General features: G+C 42.1%; 1 protein-coding gene across 4 annotated transcripts in view; it reads left to right on the top strand.

Annotated features, from left to right (window-relative positions):
- ctdp1 (CTD (carboxy-terminal domain, RNA polymerase II, polypeptide A) phosphatase, subunit 1) overlaps positions 1-14,024 on the top strand; it is a 110,814-nt gene extending 96,790 nt beyond the window's left edge. For all 4 annotated transcript variants that reach the window (XM_028598324.1, XM_028598325.1, XM_028598322.1 and 1 more), the window contains exon 14: positions 11,665-14,024. In XM_028598324.1, the coding sequence (XP_028454125.1) occupies positions 11,665-11,818 (154 nt within the window). In that variant the 3' untranslated portion in view covers positions 11,819-14,024. The remainder of the gene's footprint in view (positions 1-11,664) is intronic.
- Positions 14,025-21,408: the final 7,384 nt, after the last annotated feature.

The raw sequence follows: 21,408 nt of genomic DNA, 5'->3' as shown, positions 1-21,408 counted from the left end.
TCCAATGACAAATACTGCAGTAGTCCCAGGTATTTATCGACACCGGTGGACACGCTAATTTATTTTTTGCCATTTGTTATTTGTGCGATGCTATGCATGCAGCGCTCAGATATTGTTCCAAATTAGTCTGCACCAAGTTTGAAAGAGAGCCCGAATAAGTAACAGATATTTTAAAAAAAGGAGTAACCACTGCAAGATCGTCACTAGCATCTATGCTGCTTTCCGACGCGCTTGTGGCATCGAACGCGACACACCGGGGGAACAGAAAGGCGTACTTGTCTACTGGCAATGGGAAGGAAATCTGTCGCCTATTTTTTTGCGGGTTTTCCCACGTTAAAAGAAAATTTAAATAAACCTGCATATATACACACTCATTTTGGTGGAAAAAGTCTATTTTAACATATAATTCAAAAGACAGACTTGAAACACATGAACTTATCATTTAGGTAGCTAGACATCTATGTACTTCTTCCCCACTGGCTCTAGTGTGTAGTTCCGCACTGTGCTGCTCCCAAGCACATTGAATCTCTCCACCATGAGCATCCTGCCCTAAATCTTTGTCAACATGTATTTTTTCACAAGTGGGCCCTAAAAGCATGCGGCCTCAAACAAAACTAGTCATTGTGTAAGTCCTTGTTGTTGTGCTGTCATGCAGTTTTGTTTCTCATTTCCTTGCAAAACTGACACGTCCCTCACAACAGCTCCTATCCTTTTATCCTCCTGTTTGTCAGTTTTCATAGTGACATAATGTAATAACGGGCAGGGGAAGATGATGAAAAAATACTGCAATGCTTATCAGCTCACTGCACATGGAACTGTGTAAAGCAGGAGGGACGGGAGTGTATAAGTCGAACCACATCTGCATCCGACACATCTGCTGTAAATGATGATGGGATTATGGGAGAAATGAAGTAATATGAGAAAGGGGTGGCCTGCATTGCTGAGTTGCATCCCGTTTGCCTTTTCTTAGGCTACTCGTTCAAAGCAATAACTCGCTTAACCGTAGAGATTAAGCCCACGACGTCTGTCGAGTTAGCTAATACACAGACAGCATCTGCTAGTGTAACTAATTGACCCGCATGGATGGAAAAAGTTAAGAGGAGCGTGGAAGAATATTGAATTGACCTCTTGGGGTGAGGCCGTGGATGTTGAGCCTCCTACTCCGGAGGAAACTTTGCGAGAAACCGAGAACACTCGAGTCCTAAAAAGTTGACTTCATTATTTAGTTCATTACCTCTCTCATCCGTGCTCTGTTTCCTCCTCTTTCATACTTTATTTGCTCCATTTGCCTTTTTACTCCCTCTTTCCCTCCACCCCTCCTTCCTTCTTGCTGTAAGCGGAGTTGTCAGAAGCGTTTGAAGTCTCTGCTTTTTACAGGGCTTCTTCCTCTCCTCGTTTTTCTCTGCCTCCTTCCTCACCAGCCCCAGATTGAGATGCCTTGGGTAGAGTTTGCAGCCTTGGAATTAGACCGAAGTAAGAGCTTACTACTTTATCAGCAGAGATGGTTACTCTGGATCACAGGATTAAAATGTAGTCTAGCTCGATCTGTGAAGTCCCCCCCCCAGCGTATCCCTTCTGAATGCTCCCCTGAGTGGCGTTAGTGCCACCTTAGCGTCAGACTTAAACACAAAGTCTCATAATAATGGATTGCGATGTGGGGCAGATGCTGTTTTCCTGACTTGTATTAGTCATTTTATACCACTTATGTATCTCTAATGATGTGTCGAGGCGGCTGTAGCTGCAGGCTGTTTGTTCACCAGCAGGCACTCTGTAGCATGTCCTCTTGACACCCCTAATGCAATCGCACTCCCATAGTACATAATAACAACTCATCTGTGTCTATAATAACACACATTTCTACCGTTTGCACCCTCACTGACAACTTGATTTAGTTCAATGCATGAGATCCATTCCAAAAACCATCTGGAAGGAGCTTGAAATGGGAGATTTCACCAATAAGTCGATAGATTTGGTCCCAGTTTTCACTCAAATCGAGGTTTTAATAGATGCATAATTCATTAACTGGAACTCCACCTGATGATGATTATTACTTGACAGGTCGAGTCCCCCTTGCCTTTTGTGTCGTTGACATCAGCTTGATTTAAAGTGCTCTCTCAAGGCGTAGGGCCATTCTCGCTCTCCGATCAATTCATTCAACTGTCAACTTTATACAACTAGCCAGGGCAAGTCAGTGTTTCTGGATTTTAACTCTCCCACTGAAAAATATCACCATGTCAAAAGTTTCTCCCTTACGCTTATGAAAGTACATTGTTCGCAGCTTTCTGCTGAATTTGGGATGGCAGATTGGCCTTCACAGCCGCATCTTCGACTTTTACTAGCCAGTAAGATTTCCAGTAAGGAGGAACTAAGTGTTTCATAAGATCCTATTGTCCAAGCACCCACACTTTGTCAAATATATGAAAGGAAAAAATGCCTTGTGGATTTTTTTTTTTCTTCAGGCGCTACCAGAATGTAGACAGAATGTAGAGTTAAATGTCTCTCCAAAGTTGTTGGGGGATTACTATGCAATGGTGTAGACATTTATGTTTTTTTTTAGTTTTCTTTACAATTGGCATTAGTGTACAATCTTTAGGTTGGCTGTAGACTCTTAGTCTTGTTCAAGAATATGAAACTTGTACAAATCAAAAGGCATTCCATAGAAAACTGCAATCTTATTAAAGCCCAAAAAGATATACTTGTATGTCAAATAAGCTGCAAATGTCCAGAGTAGGTGCACATTGGGATCATTTTCATGTAAGGCAAGGCAAGGCAGCTTTATTTGTATAGCACATTTCAGCACCAGGGCAATTCAAAGTGCTTTACATAAAACATTAGAGCAGTTAAAAATGATTAAAAGATTAAAAACCAATAAAATACGAGAATAAAATGTACACTGCAGTATAAGAAATGAACAATTATTTAAAGAAAGGCAACATCAAAAAGAAAGGTTTTCAGCCTTGATTTAAAAGAACTCAGAGTTGCGGCGGACCTGCAGTTTTCTGGGAGTTTGTTCCAGATATGTGGAGCATAGAAACTGAATGCTGCTCCTCCCTGTTTAGTCCTGACTCTGGGGACAACAAGCAGACCTGTCCCAGATGACCTGAGGGGTCTGGGTGGGTCATAGTGTAGCAGCAGATCAGAAACGTATTTTGGCCCTAAAACATTTAGTGATTTATAAACCAGCAAAAGTATTTTTGAAATCAATTCTTTGAGGCACTGGAAGAGTGAGCCAGTGTAAAGACTTCAGAACTGGATTGATGTGATCCACTTTCTTGGTCTTATGGCGTTTTTACCATTACATGGTACCTGCTCGACTCTTCTCTACTCGGCCGCGGTGCCCCGTCCTCCATTTTCCAGAATTAGTACCGCCTCATGCCTGAGGCGAGCGATGCCGCAGGAAACTGCCGTGACCCAACGCGACACACACACAGAACGTCGAAGGTGTGTTGTTTTTACCACAGCCACAAGACAGATTTATGCTACGTTTACACGTGGCCGACTATTTTCATAATCGGACATTTCAACCTCTCCATTTTCAGAAAAGGATTCGTTTACATATACCCGTGTATATATGCCGTCAAGAGCATGCCAGACCTGTAGGTGGCAGTGTAACGAGAAGCTCAAGCCCACGTTAGCCAATCAGAATCCCAACAATAGCAACAACAGCAACCAATCACGTCCTCTTTCTCTCTCTCGGCTGCCTAAACCTCCGTTTGTCTCAGTTTACGTGCAAACGTGCTATGGAAGATTTCCAAAATCTCCACTTTGGCCGGAGTTTTTAGAAAGACTCGGTTTCAGAGGCAAATTCTCCGTTTGCGTGTAAACAAAGGGCACAAATGAAGGGGAATGTCTCAGTTTGTAAAAATAACCATGTACGTGTAAACAGGGTCTTAGTTTCAAAAGAAGCTGGAGGCAGCAAAAAAAAAAACACAGCTGGATAAACTATTTAAAAATGGCAGGTTTGTTCAGGCCACCCCCGTCCGTCGCTACCAATGATGATTCTCTCCGACCAATCAGTAGTCTGCAGGTTTTCACGTCACCTTTTGGTATCGCCTCATCTCGTTTGGAACCTGGACGGGAAAAAAAAGTACCAGGGACTTTTTTTCATAATGGAAAACCAAAAAAGGCGAGTCGAGCAGGTACCATGTAATGGAAAAAACGCCATTAGTGAGAACTCGAGCAGCAGCGTTCTGAATCTGATTCTGAAAGCATCTGATTGATTTTTTTAGGGAGACCTGTAAAAACACCGTTACAGTAGTCAAGTCTACTGATGATAAAAGCATGTTTTTTCAAATCCTGGTGAGACATAAGTCCTTTAACCCTTGATATATTCTTAAGGTGGTAATAGGCTGACTTTGTAATTAACTTAATGTGGCTGTTGAAATTCAGGTCTGAGTCCATGACTACACCAAGATTTCTGTTGTTTGAAGCTGAGCGCTGACTTATTATCGTTCCTCTTTTGCTCCATAACTAATTAATTTAATTTATACTGTTTATTGATCCCCACTGGAGAAATTACAATTTACACTCTGTTAGAAATCACTACACACACAGGCCTGAAATACACACAGACATGCTCAGGACCTAGGCTATTCATGCACAAATGGAGAGATGTCAGAGTGAGTGGGCTACCAGTGCTGGACCATCTCTCCAGCTACCAATCCACACTCTGTACTTTGGTCCGTACTGGGACTTGAACTAGCGACCCTCCGGTTCCCAACCCAAGTCCCTCATACTGAGCTACTGCAACCCCCTAAACAACCACCTCAGTTTTTTCTTCATTTAATTTAAGAAAGTTCTGGCACATCCAGTCGTTAATTTGTTCAATGCACTTAGTCAGTTTTTGTATTGGACTAATAGTCCTGTCCTATGTAAGGTAAGGGCCAGAGATTGCTGTGTGGAGTCCCACTGTGACTGATAGCGGAATAATACATTTTTATAATGACATTGAAGGAGAAACTGTATTCGGTGTGGATGGTCGCGTTCGGCCGATACCTGATCCGATTCATAAAGTTAGTATGGGTCCTAAAACCAATCCAGCAGCTTGGATCTGTGATTCCCAACTTCTTACCAGAAAGAATAAAATAAAACCTCTTCTGTGGTGGAAATTTCCAGCACTGCTTTTCCATCCTGCAATCATTTTATCAGTCCTTTGTAAACCATTTTTCGAACATTGTTGCTTTGCAGTTTATGCATAAACGTTTTACACGTTTATTTCACACGTCATCAATGTATCATTAAACACAATTTCATAAGGTACAATGATCATATACAGTGGGGGAAATAAGTATTTGACCCCTTGCTGATTTTGCAGGTTTGCCCACTTACAAAGAATGCAAAAATCTACAATTTTAATCATATGTACATTCTAACAGTGAAAGACAGAATCCCAAAGAAAATTCCAGAAAATCACATCATATGAATTTATTAAAATTGATAACCATCTGATGAGGAAAAACAAGTATTTGACCCCCTGGACAAACAGCATGTTAATATTTTGTAGAAAAGCCATTATTGGCCAGCACAGATGTCAAACAGTTTTTATAGTTGGTGACAAGGTTTGTGCACATTTCGGCAGGGATGTTGGCCCCTCCTCCCTGCAGACAGCCTCCAAATCATTCAGGTTCGAGGTTGTCGCCTGGCAACTCAATTTTAAGCTCCCCCAAAGATTTTCAATCTGATTCAGGTCTGGAGACTGGCTAGGCCACTCCAGAACCTTGATGTGCTTCTTCTTCAGCCACTCTTTTGTTGCTTTGGCGGTGTGCTTAGGGTCGTTGTCGTGCTGAAACACCCATCCTCGACCCATCTTCAGCTCTCTCACTGAGGGAAGGAGATTTCGGTCCAGAATTCCACGATACATGGCCCCGTCCATCCTCCCCTCAATACGATGGAGTTGTCCCGTCCCCTTGGCTGAAAAGCACCCCCAAAGCATGATGTTGCCACCACCATGCTTGACGGTGGGGATGGTGTTCTTTGGGTTGTACTCGGTGTTCTTTGCCCTCCAAACACGACGAGTTGAGTTGAGGCCAAAAAGTTCTATTTTGGTCTCATCTGACCACATCACCTTCTTCCAGGCCTCTTCTGAGTCGTCCAGGTGGTGAATGGCGAACTTCATGCGGGCCTGTACATGTTTCTTCTTGAGCAGGGGGACCTTGCGTGCGCTGCAGGATTTCAATCCATGACGGCGTAGTGTGTTACCAACCGTTTCTTTTGTAACTGTGGTCCCAGCTGCCTTCAGTTGATTCATCAGTTCCCCCATTGTGGTTTTGGGATGATTCCTCACCGTTCGCATGATCAGGGACACCCCACGAGGCAAGATCTTGTGTGGAGGCCCAGACCGAGGGAGGTTGGCGGTGGTGTGGTGCTTCTTCCATTTCCTGATAACTGCACCTACAGTTGATCTTTTCTCTCCAAGTTGCTTTCCAATTCTCTTGTAGCCCATCCCAGCCTTGTGCAGATCAACAATCAGGTGTCTTTTATACAGGTAACGAGGTGAGGCAGGTGTATTTGATGTAGATAATTGGTTTGGATTGGGGCTGTGTCTTAAAGAAAGACTAACTGGCTTGTAGGAGCCAGAATACTTGCTGTTTGTCCAGGGGGTCAAATACTTGTTTTTCCTCATCAGATGGTTATCAATTTTAATAAATTCATATGATGTGATTTTCTGGAATTTTCTTTGGGATTCTGTCTTTCACTTTTAGAATGTACATATGATTACAATTGTAGATTTTTGCATTCTTTGTAAGTGGGCAAACCTGCAAAATCAGCAAGGGGTCAAATACTTATTTCCCCCACTGTATAAGCCGCATGAAATGGGGAACCCCAAATAAGATACTTAAAGCTTTTCGGAAGGGGCCCGATAACGATAAACAACAACAGATAATATACAAACCAAAAACACAATTTACCATAGACACAAAATAGACAATACAAAATACAGATACTTAGACCAGACTTAGACCTACTTAGACTAACATAGACAAATACTACAAACAGACAGACGGTCCAAGCTCAAACTATAGCATTTAAAGAATAATCAACAATCATATGTTATGAGCAAGTTTTCCTTGAAGCTTCCTTGAAGATGGAGACAGAATACGACATTTTCAAGTTTTCCTCAAGCTCGTTCCAAATCTGCGGTCCCCTACAAACTATACTCGGGGCTCGTACACTTTAACCGTCATTTTTTTGCCAGTAATTAGGTGTTTTTTTCTCTTGTGTCATAAGCACGCAGGGGACGACTTATTGGAATAAGCTCACACAAACGGTAGTTTAACCTATGGATAACCTGGAATATCATGCAGGCATTCTGAAAGACATTATATTCGCTAAGCCTTGATAAACCCAGACGAAGAAATAGAGGACGAGTGGGGGTATTGGGCTCGGACCACGTTAATGCCCGTATGATTTTTTTGGCTGGGAAAAGTATTACACCATATGACATTACAATAGTTTAAATGAGGGTCAAACAAAGTTTTGTATAAAGCCTGAACTATTAATGTTTAAAAAATGAAGAAGTTATTTTTTTTAAATTCCAAATTAAGTCCGAACAAGACCATTCGTTGTAGATCTGTAGTCTGGTTTGTTAGAATGTAAATAAAGCTTTTTGAGTGCAGGCGGCTCCCTTTGTTAACCGCATGTTAAACCAGCAAATATCTGATCAAATTACAACTGAAAACTCCGTTTTGGAGCAGATATGAGTGAACGTGGTGGAAGTGTCTGCGTCGTGTGTGTCTGTGGGTGTTTGGATTAATAGATGAGGATTTAGATTGGATGTAATGATGCCAGACAGAAAGCAATGCAGGAACTCATTCCCACCAACCCCTGCTGTCTCAAATGTTAATATTTGGAAATGGGAGAGGGATGGTGGAGTTTTTGTACTCATCCTTTCCATGTACATATACGCACACCACAGTGACTCACACGGTGTCACCAACCAGCCCGTGTAGCAGTGGCAGTATCACTGATGGTGGGACATTGCCTCATTTTCTCACATCGTTGCCAAATAAATAATCATTAATTGCTCATCTCATCTCTCGCCCTCTCCCAGCCTCACATTACCCTCTGACCAGCGCCTCGCTCTTGCGACTCTGAAAATTAAACTCCTTGTCAGTTTGGAGCATCGCGGATGTAACCCAAACCCCCAACCATTTTTACCTCCCACGCACCGGGCACGCAGTCCGCAGGGGTCCACTGTCACTGTCCTGTCACCGAGCCTCTGCCATGATAATAGCCGACATCTGACCTTTTCAAGTGAACACACAACCAGAGCCCCGCTGCTGTGGGAGGTTAGCGAGGCTGTCTGACAGCAGTCTTGTCTAATGAGGCGGGGGGGGGGGCCCTCTCAGCAGAGCCGGTCCTCCACAATAAGCATAGAAGTCCCCTACACACCTCATTAGAATTATGCTAATAAGCTTCGCTGCAGAGGATGTCATGGAGATGCTGGAGTGGAGAGGAAAGAGGGATGGCATGTTGACTGCCACATCCAAGAATTCTTTAGCCACTTAGGAATCTATGCTTTGTTTTATTTTTTTCCCTGACTCTTTTGGTTTCATCTTGAATCCATTTGGGTGCGAAGGTTAAGATCTATTCTATTATACACATCTAAAAATTGATATATGTTTTAGTCACCATAGCCGAAACATAGTATATAGAGCTGGGTATCGAAACCGAATCATGTCTGTGTGTTACAGTAGGCACACAACTGGAGTCCAGAGAGCCACAACACAAAACATCACTAGGCACTAAAGGGGTCTTAAACTGCCCATATTATGAAGAAATCACTTTTTCTGGGATTATTTTGTGTCTCTGGTGCTTCCACATGCATACAAACTTTGAAAAAAAAAATCCATCCATGCTGTTTTGAGTGAGATACGTTTTCTGAATGTGTCCTGCCTTCAGTCTCTGGGCGAGCTGGTCAAAATCTGCACGGCTTTCTACGTCACTAGCTGAAACGAGCTGGCTAACCGCAACCGTTGGCATGCTCGCGCTAGCATGCTACCTCGTTCTCAATGGCAAAGCACTGCAACAACACACACAAGTTCACCATAATCTACAAAAGAACTACTTACATGTGCGTTTAGAAGTCTCCCAGCTAATCCTGCCTTGTAACTGACCGAAGTTGGAGAAACAGGCTTTCTTTTACTGTCTATGGAGCTAGCTAGCTGACATGATCTACATCTGAGCTACTGCGCGTGTGCGAGTGAGTGCAATTAGGGCTGGGAAAAAAATGTATTTGATTTAAAAATCGAATTAGTAAGTCAAATCGATTCATATTTTCAAAAAATCAATTTTTTTTGATTTTTTTTCACTCCAAATACTGTATAAATAATTTGGATGTTTAACAATCTTTGTTGCACACTGCACAGTGACTTTTCAGTTAGAGAAAGGGTTTGCCTGTGCAATTTTGTTTATGTTGATGCACTTTAATTAAATACAATAAATATATATTTTTAAAATATATTTACAGTTTGCAGTTATTTTGTTTTAAATGGAAGGGGGTAAAAATCAAATCGAATCGTAAATCGATTTTTTTTAGGGGAAAAAATCGCCCAGCTCTAAGTGCAATCAAAGATAGTACAGAAGAAAAGATGTCTCACTCTGTAGCTAAAACAGAGACCTGAACACAGGGTGAAAAGTGCAGTACAACAAAAATATGGTGTTTTTTGAAAATTAACATACAACCTTAAATTACAATTATGAACCTGAAAATGAGCATAAGATGGGCGCTTTAAAAGCTGCCAAATCTAGCCGGGGGGAACATTTTGTCAACAATTGTCAACACTGCACTTTACCCACAATGTGTTGTTTTTGCTGGTTGTGTTCAGGTTCAAACAAATGAGACGAAACGTGTTAGTTAGTCAGCTTTCGAGGTGTTGGTTGGCGTGTTGGTATGTTTTTCTCTTGTTAACCCCCTGCCTCTATGCCAAGCTAAGCTAACAACATCCTATCTCCAAACTTAACACACAGACATGTGTCACTGAGTTCCCATAATGTTTCCTATTCCTTGGGACTGAGTCCTTGCCCCAAGTGAAGGAGTTCAAGTACCTCGGGGACAATGGAGCGGGAGATTCGCCGGAGAATCTGTGCAGTGGGGGTGGTATTACATTACTTTATCGCCCCGTTGTGACGAAAAGACAGCTAAGCCAGAAGGCAAAGCTCTCGAACTACCGGTCAGTTTTTGTTCCTACCCTCACCTATGGTCATGAAGGCTGGGTCATGACCGAGAGAACGCGATCCAGGGTACAAGCGGCCGAAATGGGTTTCCTCAGGAGGGTGGCTGGTGGCTGGTGGCTGACGTCCCCCGTAAGAGATAGGGTGAGAAGCTCAGTCATCTGTGAGGAACTCCGAGTAGAGCCGCTGCTCCTTTGCATCGAAATGAGCCATTTGAGGTGGTTCCAGCATCTGGTAAAGACGCCCCCTGGGCGCCTCCCTAGGGCGGAGGCCTCGGGGAAGACCCAGGACTAGGTGGAGAGATTATATCTCCACCCTGGCCTGGGAACGGATAACGATGGATGGATGGATGGATGGATTTGTTTCCTATTCCTTTTAACATCTGAAACTTTTGAGAGCTTTTTGTTCATATTCTTCAAAGCAGCTGGTATATGTAAACTCGGGTATGGCACTGCCACTAGTTGAAACATTACCCAGCACCCCCCAGCAGCAAACTTTACAATCCAGGACGCCTGTGGCCTGTTTGGTTTGCCATTGGAGAGGTATATTTGTTTCTGTAATTATGTGCTTAATTGGAGACCCAGCATTTTCACTTTGATTTTAAAGTGGCCATGTCTGGAGTGGTTTGGATCTTTAGTGCATCTTGGACCTCATTTACACCTGAATGATATGAGATTTGTTTTTTCCAAATTCACTTTCTTTCCCCAAAGGTGTTTCCGTTTTATCTCGTCCCTTTTTTTTTTTTTTTTTTACTTCCTAACCATCTTTACCCCTCTCCTCCATCTCCGTATCCCTGGTTTTTCCATCCTTCTTCCCCAGTGCTGTGCAGTTTAGAGTGAGATGGGAAGGTTGATACCGCTCATGTATGTATGGTATAAGAAGCAACCAGCTAGCTTAGCTTAGCACAAAGACAGAAAACGGCTAGTCTAGCTCTAACAAAATCTGCGTGTCAATCACTGCTCATGCACACTCATTACTTCTCCCTTGTGGGGGGAGGGGCTTGGGAGACTCTTTTGGGCTTTAGCGGAAAGGGGGGGAGGGACTGAGAAGTTGTCGATGTTCACAATTTGTTGTTCACAAGTCCTGGATCTTCGCAATCCTACCTACAGCAACTTTTAAGTAAGGAGTAGGGCTGCTCGACTATAGAAAAAAATCATAATCACAATTATGTTGGTCAATATTACAATCATGGTTATTTAACATGATTACTCATTGACTTTTGGCAAGATGTTGCATTTATTGAACATAAAAAAACAGTTAAAACACTTCACACTTTCAAATTTCCTTCCACACTTTTGTTATGATTTATGATTTGTTATTTTAAATTGGACTCAGCTTTTTCTCTGGTTTCGTTCTAGCTTGTTCTATCTATTCTGCCATCAGCTTTAAATGAGACCTTCGTGTTTATGATATAAATCCCGATTTAGGCAGCAGCAGTTGGTTCCAGCTTGACAGTTCTCTTTCTAAAATCATCTTTTGTTACTCCTGTAGAGGCCACAAACGTAAGCACGATGAAGGTAAGGAGGAGGCGGAGGAATCTGCCGACGAGTCTTCTAAAGACTCCAACGAGGAAGAGGGAGGAAGCAGCTCAGAGGCGGACGAGATGGCCGCTGCCTTGGAGTTGGAGCTCAATGACTTTATGTGACGTGGAGAACGAAGGGACTCAGTCACAGGAAAAGGACAACAACAAAAAAAAAATCAGCCCCAGTCGCCTCGAAAGTGGTACCTAAAAATCCTATTTTTCTGCTTTGGAATCTGTGTGTACTTAGGATGTATGAGCCATGAATGTGTGCTGTAATAAAAATGAATGTCCTGTACAGAAATGACATGTTGCTGTGTAAATAAAAGGCTTAGATTTTTTTTTTTTGTAGCATTGATATATGGCCTTTTTTGGCACAAAACCATTTGATGTTAACATTTTATTGTAAGATAACAAACCGTAGGAGACATGACATTTGATATTTTTTTTTTTTTTCTTTTACTTTTTTTTCTATTTCAATTTTTATATTGATGAGAAAAAGATAAATGAAATTCTAAAGCTTAAACTTTCCTGGTCGTACATGCCAAAGAGTTTGGAATAGGTTTGCCAAGGGCGTGCAGCTAAATATTTTACTCTGGACTTCCAGTTTTACTTTTTCGTTTTGGCCTCTTTAACAGGTTGTTAGGGTCATAAATGCTACCAGCGGATCTAGACGTTTTGAATGTGTTTTTACCGAGTCATTTCTTCCTACTCGTGGTGTTTGTACATTTGATAACATAATGGTAAGGTAAGCTTCTCCAGTCTTTTGTGATAACCAGCCCATTGGTGCACTATAACCGTGAACAGAATCAAACTGAACTCCCAAGTTGTGTCCATTTTCATGTGTTTCATAAGCTTGGTCAACCCATCTCCACTATCTATCCAGTTCAGAAGGACATGATGCTCTCACTAAAGCCGTTGCTTACTGTGTGTACACTGGAGCTTGTACCTTTTGCTAATCCTGTTGCCTCAGAGGGTAAGTGACAAACTTTTTTTTTTTTTCACTTACCTTTAGTGTTATGGAAATGCAGATAGTTTTTTGTGGGTTTTTTTCTGCCCAAGTTTTTAAGGTCTGCATCTCTGAGGCTTCTGCCTCCACTCCAGGACAATGGTACAGAGCCACCAGGGGTTTCTTATGGTAGAAAAAATATAAATTGATGTGGAACTACAACTAAACTAAGCGAATGGCTGCTTCAGAGACAACGTGGCCACACTTTGGTTAAGGTTCGGGAAATGTGGTTTAGGTTAAATGTTACTAAACACACTGGGTCTTGTGTTGCAAGCTTCAAACTTCAGATTATTTTCTGTATTGATCTAAGACGATCTTTCCCTAACCAAAGTGCTTTTGAAAATGCGGCCGTCGCAACAAGCAGACATTGTACTGCAAGATCGGATATAAAAAAAAAAAAGAAAATGGAATTTCTCTGCATTATATATTTCCTTCCAAACATATTTGCCGTTACAAATTAGCTGTAAAGAAAACATAATTTCTAGGAGTTGGGATGCACATATTCCAGAAATTGTATTGGGAGGTTTAGACCGAAAGCATCCCTGTTTATAAAAATGAAGAAGAAGGAGGAGCTGCATCGAGTTTTCTCTGGAAAGTTATCACGGTGAAATAAGTCTTTGTTTTGTAGCAGTTATTACGAGGTAAATGGAAATGCAGTATTCACATTTCATATGTAATCTAGCAGGAATGTGCGCTGGCTCCCGGCATGTTCTTTATCAGCCAACACAGCGCCATCCTAGATGATGTTGCCTTGTTGGAAAAACTTCCGCCAGGTTCAACTTTTATGCCAGGGCCCTCTCCGTTAATTATTTTTTTTCTACCATATGAACTCTTGGGCCCTCCTTCCAATTCCCTTTGTGGTGCTCACGGCATTACACTTTAAATGATTGAAAAGATTCAAGTGCAACATCTCTCTCCAGAGTTATTGTCACTGTTGGTCAGGCTCATTGACAATAAACGCTGTTAACATCTTTTTTTATAGGAACTAATTCTTAAGTAGAAAGTAGTTCCAGTGAATACCTTTTGACAGCGACTTACAAGGATTACGCAGAGTAATGGGGACGTTGATTCTGGAGAGAGATGTGACTCTTGAATTTTTGAATATCTTTGTCTAGTGATTGATCCACCAGAAACAAAAATCCATTCATCTCTGTCGTATTTGGGGTGGCAGTAGAAATTTGAGACAACAATCTCTGCATGCCACAGTAGATAATCACTAGAGGTAAGTGAGAAAATGTGTTCAAAGCTCCTCTCTTCTCGCTCTTTGGTGTCCTTTGGTTTAAACCAGCCTGGTTGGTAAATGTAACCACGCTGCATGCACTTGACCAACATTACCCATTACAGGATTCTTGTGTGCTCAAATGATTCCATCTCACTGTCAAAGTGGCCTAGGGCGACTAATGAAGCATATGATGTTGTACCAAGGCTGCTTGCATTCACCGTTAATGTTTGGCATCTATGTAGAGTCCATTCTACAGCACTGAGTCTGTTTTTCGTCTTGTTCAAGAGTTCTAAACAGTCAAAGGTCTTCCTTTCTCCAATTGTAATTACTGTCCTTAGGCAGGAGAGCAGCTGTCTGTCTGAGTCTTTACCTTCACCGACCACACCCAACAGCACATCAAGAGTTTCCTTTTACAGTGACACTCATGCCGTTTTGTTTGGTTGTGTTCCTGGTGCTTTTAAAGTTGGTTTCAATCAAACAACAATTTAAAGTATTTGTAAAGTCTATTTCCTACCTGACCCGGAAAGAAAAGATACTTTCTTCAAATAAAAATGTTTCTAAGTAACAAAACTGAATTTAGCGTTATTCTTTTTGGGGATGACAAGCATCAAATATATCCAGTATTCCTGAACATGATCATTAAATGGTACACCAGATAAAGTCCATTAGCCTTTTGCTGCCTCTTCTTAGCTCGGTTTGAAACATTAGGATCGTAATGCGTATTGCACTATGATACTGCCAGCGGGACCTACTACTCAGTTAATGGGCTCTGTCACGAAAAACCATACCAGAACCATTAGGCCTCGTTCCGTCTTGCCGCATGTTTTTTTTTGCAACCTGCATGAAAAGCAGCCTCATTAATGGAGTGTACAGACAGCACTCTAATATAAGCTGCAGGAGGGGAAAGACAGAATAATTTCTTAAGGGTAAAAGCGTGGCTTTTCATTCTCCACTGTCTTTTAATCAGAAATTAGGTACAACCTAAACCAAATACGCCCATTTGATCGGTGTAATTTGTTTGAGGGAGGAGGCTCAACTAGGTAAGGAAAGACATCCGTGATATAACTTTATCATCTTGTGATTCAGTCAAAGTTATTGGTCTTCAGGTGGGATGTTGATGACACACAAAACAGCGAGGTAATCGCAGTCATAAAGTCTATTAAAAGCGCGTCTGCCAGCTCGGTTTATGCTGCTCCGTGCGCTTCTTTCCCAGAACGCCTGATGATTCGCTGCCTTAAAAGCCAAAGCAAACAGCAATAAACGAAAAAGAGCTGTTTATCCCGTAAGGAAGGCAAGTATTTTCCTCCAGGATGTATTTTTCTCACATTTGCGGAGCCACAGTGATCAGAAGAGGTTTGAGTCCTCATTTAATTGTAAATTGATGCCAATTTGCAGCTGTGTTTTGTTTGTTTGTGATCTACGAAGGTGACTGAAGGGAGACGAGGGCGTGCTAAAACCTGCTACGTACCTGAAGTGAAGCCATTTACAAAAGTGATTTACAACCTTACAAACCCAAAATCACCGTTACGTTATTGGATTTTTTTTTTTATAGGCAAACAAACAGCAGTGTGCTTAGGTTACTACTCAGTGGCTTAACACAAAACAAATTGTCTTTCCACGGTTACATATGAGTTCAGTGTATCAAAACGCTCAATCCGCAGAGAAATGCCAACAGCCCGTATTCAGACACTGTGCCTTTAAGCGAGCCGTCAGGACTTCTGTAAGGTTGTGATGTCACAACTATACTACATATAGGTAGAAAGGGTTGCAACAGTGCTGTTACAGTAATTCCCCGTCTGCAATGACGGTGCAGAGACGCTGAGAGTGCAGATCAGAAGACTCAAAATCAGAGCAGACTGGGCTTTTTCCGGGGGAAAGGGGACTTTAAAAGACAAAAAATGTGTTTATTGAACATAAAACATATAATCATGGGGCACCTGGGTAGCTCACCTGGTAGAGCATGCAGCCCCATGTACAGAAGCTCAGTCCTCCCCACAGCAGCTGTAGGTTCAATTCCGACCTGCAGCCCTTTTTTTAGCATGTCATTCCCTCGCTCTCCCTTTTCATGTCTAATATGTATGTACTGTCAAATAAAGGCCTGAAAATGCCCCAAAATATATATAATCTTATACTTAATCTTAAATCTCTACTAGAGACCCAAAATACAAGTATGAACCTGAAAAATAGCATACCATTTGACCATTAACGTCTTGCGATTTTAAGTCCTCCACAACAAAATACAGTCATTATTTACACCGTTTTAGCTGTATTTTAACCGGACCTGTCTGGCCGCAGTTTTTCCGTTGTTTGCAAAACTTTCCTCCGCTCCGTTAGCTAACGTCTAGGTATTTGTTGTGCTAACGGCTAGTTAGCCTGCCTGCTAGCGGGAGGTAAAGCGGACCACTCAGGATTTTGCCTCCTTGGAATTCTATTCTATATTTTGGTAGCAGTAACGGGCTATCCACAGCTTGCTAACACAAGCAGGAGCACTTGCATTGTAATTCGACTTGTGAAAAGGGATCGGTTTTAGGAGAAGGCCTCCATCAACGTTGCTACTAGCTAAACTAGCAAGCTACACGATGCCCTCCCTCAGCTGTTCACCTGGCTGTGACTCGAGCCTCCTGTTCAGCCAGAAGATAGTGGAACTTGAAGCCAGAATATCGACTCTCCACCAGATCAAGGCAAGTGAACAGTTCCTCGACTCCATTATCATTGGAAGTTCCCCTCACACACACACTGTCGGATGTCTTGATTCCACTGTGCCCTGCAATACTCTCACCCCACCACGCACTAATACAACCTCTGTCCCTGTTGTCTCTCCTCGGCTTCTGCCGAGGACCCAGCCAGCTCTGCTGACCAGCTCCACTCCACACCAGCCTGAGCCATGGCGTGTAAGCAAGCACCAGAGCAGGCGGTCAGGACAACGCTCAGCCCCAGCCCAACCCCTACGACTAGAAAATCGCTACAGCATTCTGATGAACGACGAGGAGTTCCCTTCTCTGCCACGTCCCCACGCAGCTCATCCTGGTCCATCCACACAGTCGACGCGCCCATTGAGGGCGGACTCTCCCCGCTCGGACTCATCAACCTCCACGCTGGTCATCGGAAGCTCCATGGTAAGGGACCTCCACATTCCCCCTTTACCTAGCGGTCCCTCCAAGGTCTACTGCTTCCCCGGTGCCAAGGTCCGTGACATCCAGCACAAACTTACCGGCATCCTCGCCCGCCACGCCAAGGTCGACAACATCATCGTGCATGTGGGACATCAGAGAGAGACGGTCGATAGCACTCCAGAAAGACTTCACCTGTCTCCTCTCCACCCTGATGGGCACAGGTAAACGGATTGTCATCTCTGGGCCTCTACCTACCTACAGGAAGGGTGCGGAGAGATGGTCCAGACTGTTCTGGCTCCACACCTGGCTGGAACCACTCTGCAGTTCCCTGAGCATTCCCTATGTCGACAACTTCAACTTGTTCTGGGAAATGCCCAGCCTCCTGAAGCATCATGGTCTCCACCCAAACCGACACGGAGCCAGCATGCTATCTGACAACATAACGACCACACTGAAAGGCAAGTATTGACATTCTGTTGAAAATATCACAGATTCATGTCCCCCAGGTATTGATCCTGATAGCACTATACAAGTGGATGAATTTGAAAATGTTTTCTGCAGGATAACATGTAGTACTAGTATTATTCCAGTAACATGTAGTACTAGTGCTATTCCAGTAACATGTAGTACTAGTACTATTCCAATTATAATCAACAACAGACCATACAAAGTGGTGAAGCCCCTAAGTAATAAGAAGTTGACTGCAAACATAGTCAATTTAGCATTCTGTTCCTCGACTAAGATCAGTTAAATCAAAGGTAACCAAGAGAGGGGCAATACTTAACAACCTAATTGGAATTAAAACTACCACTGCAATGATAGAAAAGGATGGGAAAATTAGATGTGGATTACTAAATATCAGAGCTCTGTCTTCTAAAACAGTACTAATAAATGAATTGATATCTGATAATCAAATTGATCTATTGTCTTACTGAAACCTGGCTGGGCCATGAAGAATATATTAGTCTAAATGAAGCGACTCCTCCCAGTCATATTAATACTCAAATTCCTAGAGGCTCAGGCCGAGGAGGGGGAGTTGCAGCCATATTTGATTCAAGCCTGTTAATTAATCCTAAACCTAAACTAAATTATAACTCTTTTGAAAGCCTTGTTCTTAATCTTCAACATCCAACACGGAAATCAGTACAGCCAATTATATTTGTTGTTGTCTACCGAGCTCCAGGTCCGTATTCTGAATTTTTATCTGAATTCTCAGAGTTTTTATCATGTGTAGTCCTTAAATCAGACAAAGTACTTATTATAGGTGATTTTAATATCCACGTGGATGTTGACAGCAATAGCCTTACTACTGCTTTCAACTCACTACTAGATTCTATTGGCTTCAGTCAGAGTGTGCATGAGGCCACGCACTGTTTTAACCACACCCTCGACCTCGTGCTGGCATATGGTATCAAAATTGAAGATGTATTAGTATTCCCGCAAAATCCTTTATTATCAGACCACTTCTTAATTACTTTCGAATTCTTAATACCCGATTATACGAAATTGGATAAAAGCTACTATACTAGATGCCTATCTGACAGTGCTAAATTTAAGGAAGACATTCCAACAGCACTAAACTCATTACCTTGTTTTAATACAACAGAGGACCTTTATGTAAACTTTAGTCCCTCTCAAATCGACAATTGTGTAGATGGTATTTCGGCCTGCCTACGGACTACTTTAGACTCTGTTGCTCCACTCAAAAAGAAGAAGATGAAGCAAAGGAAACTAGCACCTTGGTATAACTCCCAAACTCGTAAATTAAAGCAAAACTCGTGAAAACTTGAAAGCTAATGGCGCTCCACCAAAATGGAAGAGTCTCGTTTGGACTGGCAAGACAGTCTGAAAACCTATAGGACGGCCCTCAGACATGCCAGATCAGACTATTACTCATCATTAATAGAAGAAAACAAGAACAACCCAAGGTTTCTTTTCAGCACTGTAGCCAGGCTGACAGTCACAGCTCTACTGAGCCATCTATTCCTCTAGCTCTGAGTAGTGATGACTTCATGAGCTTCTTTAATGATAAAATTATAACAATTAGAGATAAAATTCATCACCTTTTGCCCTCAACTTCTAATGGTTCACCTTTCAACGCAGGACTACTAGAAAGAACGACTAGACCTGACATATACTGTTTTTATCCTATAGACCTTCAACAACTAATGGTAAAGGTATCTTCAGCAAAGCCATCTACCTGTCTCTTAGACCCCATCCCAACGAGGCTACTCAAAGAAGCGTTACCCGTGGTTAACACCTCTCTACTAGATATGATCAATATCTCTCTATTAACAGGTCATGTACCGCAGTCATTTAAAGTAGCTGTGATAAAACCTCTTCTGAAAAAACCCACCCTCGATCCTGAGGTCTTAGCAAACTATAGACCTATATCTAACCTTCCATTTCTCTCCAAGATCCTTGAGAAAGTAGTTGCTAATCAGTTATGGGATTTTCTCCATAGCAACAGCTTATTTGAAGACTTTCAATCAGGATTTAGAAAGCATCATAGCACAGAGACGGCACTGGTGAAAATTGCTAACGACGTTCTAACTGCTGCAGACAAAGGACTTGTCTCCATACTTGTTTTATTAGATCTTAGTGCTGCTTTTGACAGTATTGACCATACAATCCTGTTACAGAGATTAGAACACTTAGTCGGAATTAAAGGAATTGCACTAAGCTGGTTTAAGTCTTATTTCTCTGATCGATCTCAATTTGTTAATGTTAATGATAAATCCTCTAAGTACGCGAAAGTTAAACATGGCGTTCCACAAGGCTCAGTGCTTGGACCAATTTTATTCTCCTTATATATGCTTCCTCTTTGTAATATCATTAGGAAACACTCAATTAACTATCACTGCTATGCAGACGACACCCAATTATACTTATCAATCAAACCAGACGAAACAAGTCAGTTAGCTAAACTTCAAGCATGTATTAAAGATATAAAATCCTGGATGACCTATAATTTTTCTGATGTTAAACTGTAACAAAAACTGAAGTTATTGTACTGGGACCTAAACACCTTCGAACTTCATTATCTAAAGATATAGCTACTCTGGATGGTGTTGTCCTGGCCTCCAGCACTACGGTCAGAAATCTAGGAGTTATTTTTAATCAGGATATATCCTTTAACGCCCATCTAAAACAATCATCAAGAACAGCCTTTTTTCATCTTCGTAACATTGCCAAAATTAGGAATATCCTGTCTCAAAACGATGCTGAAAAACTAGTCCATGCATTCGTTACTTCCAGGCTGGACTATTGTAATTCCCTACTGTCAGGTTGCTCAAATAAGTCCCTTAAGACTTTCCAGCTGATCCAGAATGCTGCAGCACGTGTTCTGACGAGAACTAAGAAAAGAGATCATATTTCTCCTGTTTTAGCTTCTCTGCATTGGCTTCCTGTGAAATTCAGGATTGACTTTAAAGTCCTTCTCCTGACCTACAAAGCCCTAAATGGTCAAGCACCATCCTATCTAGAACAGCTCTTAGTACCTTATTGTCCCACTAGAGCACTGCGCTCCCAGAATGCAGAGTTACTGGTGGTTCCTAGAGTCTCTAAAAGACTGGGAGCCAGGGCCTTCAGCTATCAGGCTCCTCTCCTGTGGAACCAGCTCCCAGTCTGGGTTAGGGGGGCAGACACCATTACCACATTTAAGAATAAACTGAAAACTCTCCTCTTTGATAAAGCTTATAGTTAAGAAGTGAGGAGTTGCAGCGTCCGCCTAACCCGGCCCACCTGCTTCTCTTCGTAGTCATCAGATTTATTGATCATATAATCAATAATATAGTGAGAGTAGAGGGAGGCAGGCCAGTACAGCCTCTCATCAATGTTTTCATTAGTTTCCTTTTGTATGCATCCTGTCCCAGAACTGCTTGTTACTAACCTAGCTCTGGGGAGTTTACTCCCCGGAGTCCTTATGTTTCTTCTTCGCAGAGCCATGCTCTGCGATTCCCTTCAACGCCCGGCCACATCCTTAGCTGTGATATAATCACAACCTATCGCGGCCTGAAGTGACCTACAGTATTGCTTTTATAAAACGGTCATCAAGAATGGCAATATGAAAGTTATAGACAATCCAATTTAAATAGATTTGTATAAATAAACACAATTTCTCAATAAAATAGCCCCCCCCCCCGGCTTGGCTGGCTACACACACTGAGGCGGTTGTTATAGAATGTAGCGCATGTAACGTTAGCCTGTACTAGCAGCTAGCATAGGCTATTTCTTTTGCTTAAAGCTACATTGTGTAAGAATTTCTCCCATCTGGCAGTGAATTTGTATATGACAACCAATTGTACAATACTTTTTAGCCCTTCCCATTCCAAGCGCGTTTTAATTCCTACGGTGGCCAAACCCGAAATTA

The sequence above is a fragment of the Perca flavescens genome, chromosome 14 (assembly GCF_004354835.1).
Source record: "Perca flavescens isolate YP-PL-M2 chromosome 14, PFLA_1.0, whole genome shotgun sequence".
Classification (NCBI taxonomy): Eukaryota; Metazoa; Chordata; class Actinopteri; order Perciformes; family Percidae; genus Perca; species Perca flavescens.
The sequence above is the reverse complement of the archived record's forward strand: the minus strand, read 5'-3'. Positions and strand labels throughout refer to the sequence as shown.